This window comes from Nicotiana attenuata, unplaced genomic scaffold (genome assembly GCF_001879085.1).
Source record: "Nicotiana attenuata strain UT unplaced genomic scaffold, NIATTr2, whole genome shotgun sequence".
Classification (NCBI taxonomy): domain Eukaryota; kingdom Viridiplantae; phylum Streptophyta; class Magnoliopsida; order Solanales; family Solanaceae; genus Nicotiana; species Nicotiana attenuata.
Window position 1 is genome coordinate 9,286 of NW_017670437.1, and position 7,756 is coordinate 17,041.

General features: G+C 41.9%; 1 protein-coding gene across 1 annotated transcript; it reads left to right on the plus strand.

Annotated features, from left to right (window-relative positions):
• Positions 1–572: 572 nt before the first annotated feature.
• LOC109239385 lies at positions 573–2,177 on the plus strand. Its single transcript, XM_019405938.1, has 2 exons — positions 573–911; positions 1,224–2,177. The coding sequence occupies exons 1-2, from the start codon at positions 573–575 to the stop codon at positions 2,175–2,177; spliced, it is 1,293 nt and encodes a 430-aa protein (XP_019261483.1).
• Positions 2,178–7,756: the final 5,579 nt, after the last annotated feature.

The window sequence follows — 7,756 nt, forward strand, 5'->3', positions numbered from 1 at the left end:
CTTGGTGAATTACAAATGAATGGCCCCCTTTATATACTAGTCTCCTAGGGGCTAGTGTGTAAATATTAATTATTACATAAGTCCTTAATATTTACAAGTAAGTCCTTTCTCTAGAATTTCGACATAGCTAGAATCTTCTAAGGACTTTCCTAGAAATTCCATAGGGTTCTAAGGTCTTCCATGAGAAATCTCCATATTTCTCTAGAACCTTCCCATATGTGCTAGTCTATTTCATATGTAAGCTTTCCATATGGCAAAAATATATGCCAAGTGGACAAGGTGCAGTTCCCTCCGGTGCTCCCACGAATCAGACAACGCAAAGGGTCGATAATAACATCCCAAGGGGCAAAGTCAATTTTGACAGGGTTGGGGGAACGATGGCGGTTCCGGCAGCAACAATGAAAACGGTCCCTTTAGAACCGAGCTCATGCGATTTATGAGGGAAATAAATGCCCGAATGGATCAAATTCAGGGCGCACCGCCAGTACTAAAAGGACCGGATTCAAAGAAGTATACCCCAACTGCCGTTTAAACCAAGCGCGACACCGTAATTAATCCCCAAGCGGTTTAAAATGTCGGAATTGCCGAAGTATGATGGGACTTCAGATCCGCATGAGCACATCACCACCTATACTGTGGCGGTGAAGGGGAACTATTTAGCTCCCCACGAGATTGAGACGGTCTTACTCAAGAAATTCGGGAAGACTCTCATGAAGGGACCCTTTACATGGTATTCGCTCCTACCCGAGATTTCCATAGACTCCTTCGGGATGCTCGCGGACTCTTTCATCAAGGCCCATGCCGGGCCAGAAAGGTACAGGCTCGGAAGACCAACATATTCAGGATTACACAAGACTGCGGGAGTTTACCGGCAGTACCGGACCAATGAACGGCTGAAGAGTTCACCAAAGGTCTGAACCCGGGAAGTTCTGACGCTTCCCAGAAGATAAAAAAAAGTTTGCTCGAGTTCCAGGCAAAAACTTGGGTGGATTTTCATAAGGATTGAAGATGATCAGCTCGGTTTCCTAGCATCATTGAAAGGTCAAGAATGGGAGAAGAATAAAGAGAAATCAAAAGATGATTTCGACACAGATCAACGATCTTCAAGGAGTTCGTTTTTTCCCTATGAACGGACCGAATGACGCGATAGAGGTTTCTGATAAGCGGATAGATTCGCGACCGATAGAATAATTAATCGTGGTCAAAATAACATGTTGTTACAGGATAAGGAAACATCAGATTCTCGAGATTCTTCCTACCCCAGGCTTTCCGAATACAACTTCAACATTGGCGTAGTGGAATGGGTGTCGGGCATGATGAACATTAAAGGAGCTCGGTTCCCGAAGCCAATGAGATCCGATCCCAGCCGAAGTGATCCAAACTTTTGGTGTGAATACCATGGAACAAACGGTCATCAGACTGGGGACTGCCGGCATCTGCGTGAAGAGGTGTCGACATTGCTGAAAAATGGTCATCTCAAGAAATTTTTAAGTGAACGGGCTAAGAACAACTACAATCGCTATCATGACAATGCAGAACATTTAAAAGCAGGAGAAGATCCCCGGCGCTTGACGATCAACATGATTTTCGGCGGGAACGAGATTAATGGGGTTACATTCTCGGAGACAAAAAAAATGAAGGTGGTTGTGGCCCACAACAAGAGACTCTGGGAAGTAGCTGAAGATGACATAACCTTCTCGGAGGAAGACGCAGATGGATTGATGCTCCTGCACAATAATGCGTTGGGAATTTCTTTAAATATCTTGGATGTTAAAATTAAACATATTTTGGTAGACGCAAGAAGTTCGACCAACATCATACAATTGAGGGTGTTGGAGCAAGCTAAGCTCACCGAAAACATCATCTCGGCCACAAAACTCCTCGCTGGGTTCAACCTAGTAAGCGTGACAACCCTTGGAGAGATCCTGTTGCCCACGAATGCTGAAGGGGTGATCAAGACGACCCTTTTCAAGGTGGTGGATGGTGATATGGGTTACTACATCATCCTGGGAAGACCATGGTTGCACGAGATGAAGGCTGTGCTATCTACATATCATCAGTTGCTGAAATTCCCAACGCTTGAGGGGATTAAACAAATAAGTGGCGACCAACCGGCATCGAGAGAAATGAATGCAATATCAGTTTCCAGTAGCAAAGGGAAAGAGCGTGCAGCATAGCAATTACAGGAACCAGCGCCTGCTCTCGAGCCGAGCCGAGCGAAGCTAACCGGGGGGGAGGATTCGTCGGAATCTTATCAGGTACCGAGATATTTTCAGGTACCGGAAGAAACGGACTGAACAAAGTCTACGGCAGAAGAACTTGAATAAGTCGCATTATTTGAAAAGTTCCCGGAGCGAAAGTTTCACTTGGGGACAGGATTGCACTCCGAACTTAGGTTTGAATTTATTGAATTCCTTAAATTTAACATCGATTGTTTTGCGTGGTCGCATGCGGATATGACATGTATCTCGCCAGAAGTGGTTGTACACAAGCTAAGCTTGGATCTCAGCATCCCTCCGGTTAGACATAAAAAACCTCCTATTGCTGAGGTCAGAAATAAATTTGTCAAAGAAGAGGTAACTCGCTTGCTTGATATCGGTTCAATCCAAGAGGTAAAGTATACTGACTGGCTAGCTAACTTAGTAGTAGTTCCAAATAAGAATAATAAATTTTGCATGTGCGTAGATTATAAGGACTTAAATAAGGCGTGCCCAAAAGACTCGTTCCCATTGCCAAACATTGATCAAATAATTGATTCAACGGTTGGGCATGAGCTAGTGAGTTTCCTCGATACTTATTACGGGTACAAAAAAATCAATATGAACTCAGGGATCAGGAAAAAACTTCATTTATCACGAATATCGGCACATATTGTTATAAAGTGATGCCCTTCGGGCTAAAAAATGCTGGAGCCACTTATCAACGCCTCGTGAACAAAATGTTTGAAAAGTAAATAGGGAAAACCATGGAAGTTTACATAGATGATATGCTTGTTAAGTCTCTGAACGTAGGTGATCATCTCAAACACTTGCAAGAAACTTTTGACATCTTAAGGAAGCATAACATGAAGCTTAACCACGAGAAATTGCATTTGGGGTCAGTTTTGGTGAGTTCCCGAGATTCCTGGTGTCACAAAGGGGGATCGAGGTTAACCTCGGTAAAATCAAAGCCATCAATGACATCCTGGACCAGCTATCAAGCGTAAAAGAGGTTTAAAGGCTAACAGAAAGACTGGCCGCATTAAGTAGATTTATTTCCCGGTCTTCAGAGAATGCCATCATTTCTTCTCGCTGCTCAAATAGAAGAACAACTTTGAGTAGACCCCGGAATGTCAGCAAGCTTTGAGGGATTTGAAAAATTATTTATCAAGTCCTTTGCTGCTATCAAAATCGAAGGAAGATGAACAATTGTTGATCTACTTAGCAGTCTTGGAGGTACCGGTAAGTGCTGTGTTAGTCCGTGAGGATGGATGTACGCAATCTCTTATTATTACGTTAGTAAAATTTTAACAGGAGCAGTAACTCACTACCTACATCTGGAAATGTTGGCATTAGCTCTCGTAGTCGCCACTCGAAAGCTTAGCCCTTATTTCCAATGTCATCAGATAGCTGTGGTGACCACCTTTCTCCTCAGAATATTCTTCATAAGCCTGAACTCTCACGTAGGCTGGCCAAGTGGGCCATATAAATGAGTGAATTTGACATAGAGTATAAGCCCATGACTGTAATTAATTCACAAGTTCTGGCCGACATGGCCGATTTCAGTCCGGGACTTTTACCTCTGGCTACGAAAAAGGAAGTAATGGTGTCGGAATCGACATAAGGAGTTTGGACCCTGTTCACGGACGGAGCTTCTAACGTGAAAGGGTCCGAGCTCGGCATAGTATTAACCACACCTTCAGGAGAAACCCTAAGGCAGGACATAAGAACTGTTCCCTTGACTAACAATGGGATGGAGTATGAAGCTTTAATTGTAGGGCTCGGATTGGCACGTGGACTGGATTCCGAGGTCATAGAAATCAAATGTGACTCCCAGTTGGTGGTAAATCAAGTCTACGAGATCTTCGAAGCCAAAGAGGAACACATGCAACAATACGTAGTGAAGGTTCAGGCACTGCTTGCCTGGTTCCGGGAATGGTCAATTACGCATATCCCAAGGGAAGAGAATGTGGAACCGGACCCACTAGCTAACCTTGGCTTGTCTACGGAAATGAAAGGATCGTACTCTGGTATAGTCGTACAACTTACGCACTCGGTGCTGGACACAGATAAATATTACGAGGTAAACGCGACTAATTTGGTCTAGGAGTGGAGGAATAAGATTATTGATTATCTCGAGCATTGAAAGTTTCCTGAAGATCCCAAGTCATCTCGGGCGCTACGCGCTAAGGCAGCGCGATGCAGCTTCAAAGGTGGTCAATTGTACAAAAAATCTTTCCAAGGCCCGCTGCTTCGATGTTTGGCAACCTCTAAAGCAAATTATGTTATGCGATCTGCAAAAACTGTTTAGGCGTAGACTCCCTAGTGCTAAAATTAATTAGGGCAGGAATTGGCCCCGGATGGAACAAGACGCCAAAGCTTATGTTCAAGAATGTGATAAGTGTCAACACTATGCACCGTTAGTACACCAGCCGGCAGAGCCATTGCACTCAATTTTTTCTCCATAGCCATTCATGAAGTAGGGAATGGATATCGTCGGACTACCACCATCGGGCCCCGGTAAGGTAAGCTTTCTTTTGGTTTTAATTGACTATTTTTCTAAATGGGTTGAAGCATGTCCTTATCAGAAGATCGGCGAATGTGAAGTGATAGATTTCTTGTGGGAAAACATAATTTGCAGATTTGGGATACCAAAAGAGATAGCATGCGACAACAACCCACAATTTATAGGCGCAAAGGTCACAAAGTTCCTTGAAGATTTGAAAATCAGAAGGATCACATCTTCACCCTATCATCCGAGCGCAAATGGTCAAGCAGAATCAATGAAAAAAGTGATTATACAAAGTCTCAAAAAGAGATTAGAAGCAGCTAAATGTAAATGGCCTGAAGATTGCAGGCGTATTGTAGGCATACCGAACAACGGCTAAATCGAGCATGGGAGAGACTCCTTTTTCTCTTATGTACAGGGAAGAAGCCTTGATCCCGGTGGAAGTAGGAGAACATACCCTGAGGTATTTCCGAAAAAATGAAGAAGCAAACAATGAATCAATGTTAGTCAATTTGGAGTTGCTTGACGAACGCAAGGACTTGTTTGTCACGACCCAAACCGATGGGCCGCGATGGGCACCCGATGCCTTAAGTACCAACGTAATATATTTTTTCTTATAATACCATCATGGATAAATGGGACAGAAGGGCCGTCATGATATAACCAGAATAAAATATAAGGGAATACTAGACATATGACGACCCAACATGTAATAAAAACTTATACATGTGACATACAGGTCTATAAGTCCAAAATGATCACTAGTACACTGAACATAGGTCGACAAGGCCGTAAATCTTTCATACACCTAACATCTATCTACAAACCTCTAAGAGTACATAAACAGCCTAAAGTTTGGGACATGGACCCGCCATACCAATAAATACATGTCCAAAGCATACTAACCAAATAAGTAACTCTGGAGCAAGTGGAGTGTACCAACACCTTCTGTTGAGCTGATAGCCTACTAGGAGGACTATCAACCTGTCTATCGGGACTTGCAGGCATGAAACACAACTTCCCCATGCAAAAGGGATGACAGTACAAATAAAGTACCGAGTATGTAAGGCATGAAAAGGAGTATGTAAAAGACATGAAAGAAACATGGAGTAAAGGACTCAACCTGTAAGTCTGAATAGCTCTGTGAATCATGAAACATTTATAATGTCATGTATGTGCGTATAAATGTCAAATCATGCATAGGAATATGCGTACATAGCATCATCAACCGTCTGAGGGCATCCCATCATATCATCTCGGTCTCTGTGGGCGAAATTATCTACTTATACCAACTGATGAAGTGGTGGTGCGTATATAACGCCATAACCTTTCCCCATACCCCATATACATATACTATACACGTATATAACACCATCTGGTCATGGGTTAATATACATATATAAATGAATGCAATGCATAATGAAGTAAGTCAATAAGATCTCTCGAAATGTCATGAGACCCATGAACATACGATATGATAGTATGACATATGGGAGATCAAGAACATAAGCAACCTTAGTACTTCTAAGAATATAACCATTTGTGAAAGTTGTGTGCTTGCTCATTTCGTTGTATCATATGGATCATGCCAAAAGGAAAGAAGAGATAGACTTAACATACCTCAAGTCGTCAATGCAACTCAACAACTAGCTTACGACAACTAGCGCGCCAACCCTATAACAAAGAAATACATGTACAACTTAGATGGCGCTAGTATATCGTGCATCTCAAATGATAACTTGATTCTAAAATAAAACGGGCAGCATTTCCCCTGATTTTACTGCTCCCTCAAGCCTACTATAGGCGAGACAACAACACAATACAACCAGCAACCTAACTACAATTCAGGACCTTTAATACAACCAAAAACCCAAACATACCATAACACACCCAATCAACAAGTTATCAATTAGCCTGAAATTGCAATGACGAGCGACCAAACCACTACCCTATTACATATTGCATTTCTCCATGCCCTTTATCCTTCAAAACTCCATAAATCAGCAGCACAATAGGCCAACATGAGTGGACTACAAAACAATCCACTAAAAGTGAAACAAATGGAACTCACGACTTTCGATCACCATCCCGTGAGTTCTAACTATTAGGAAACGAATTCATCAACCTTCCTTGATATTTAAAATATTAAATACTGAAAGTAGGAATTTTATAAACTATGAAGTACCTCCCAAAACTCAAACTACAAAGAAAAAGAGAGGCGATATGGCGATACTTACTTCGTAGGGATCGTTCTAATGTTATCGCTTCTTGATTTCGTACTCGGGATGTTAATCTTCTTTAAAACCCTTGTAGAGAGCTTAAGGGTAATTTAACGGTCTTATTTTGGTCGTGTTCTGTGGAAAAATGAAGAAAGAGACGACATAAGGGATAAATATATCCACTTTTGAAAAGTCAAAGAGGTGCTAGCTTGGCACCCTAGCATTTGCCCTTCTTCCGGCGCTTATATCTTTTTATCCGATTGTCATATGAATAAATGGTTAAGAGAATTGGAAACTAAATTCTAAGACCTTCAATTTGGTATATAGTATGTCCCAAAAATACCTCATGTAAGACACGAAATGTATTGCTCAAAAAGCTTCAGTGACACACCTACTTGTCACCTGTGCAGTCTGTGCAGTATCCTGAAAGTACAAATATCTCTCTACTCCGATGTCGTATCGATGAACGGACTAACTTGTAAGAAACTAGACTCGTAGATTTTGAATTTGGTATGCGGATCGTCCCATAATTCCAAGTATATTGGGAGAAAAGCTCCGCTACATTTGACCTTATTTTCAGCACATTTATGTATGTAACTTGTGATGACCTTTGCCAACTTTTGTTCCACAACTCGCTTAACTTCAAAACATAACACACGACTATCATAAGTCTAAAATAACTCATAACATAGCCTCCTTATCACATAAAGAACCCTAGTCTCACCCCAAATTGCATGTTATAATATTCCAAACTTATCGACTTTCGACGAAGCTTATTTTTCGTTTAGCTTCTAAGCTTTCCAACCCTCTTGGTACTTGTTATTCATGAT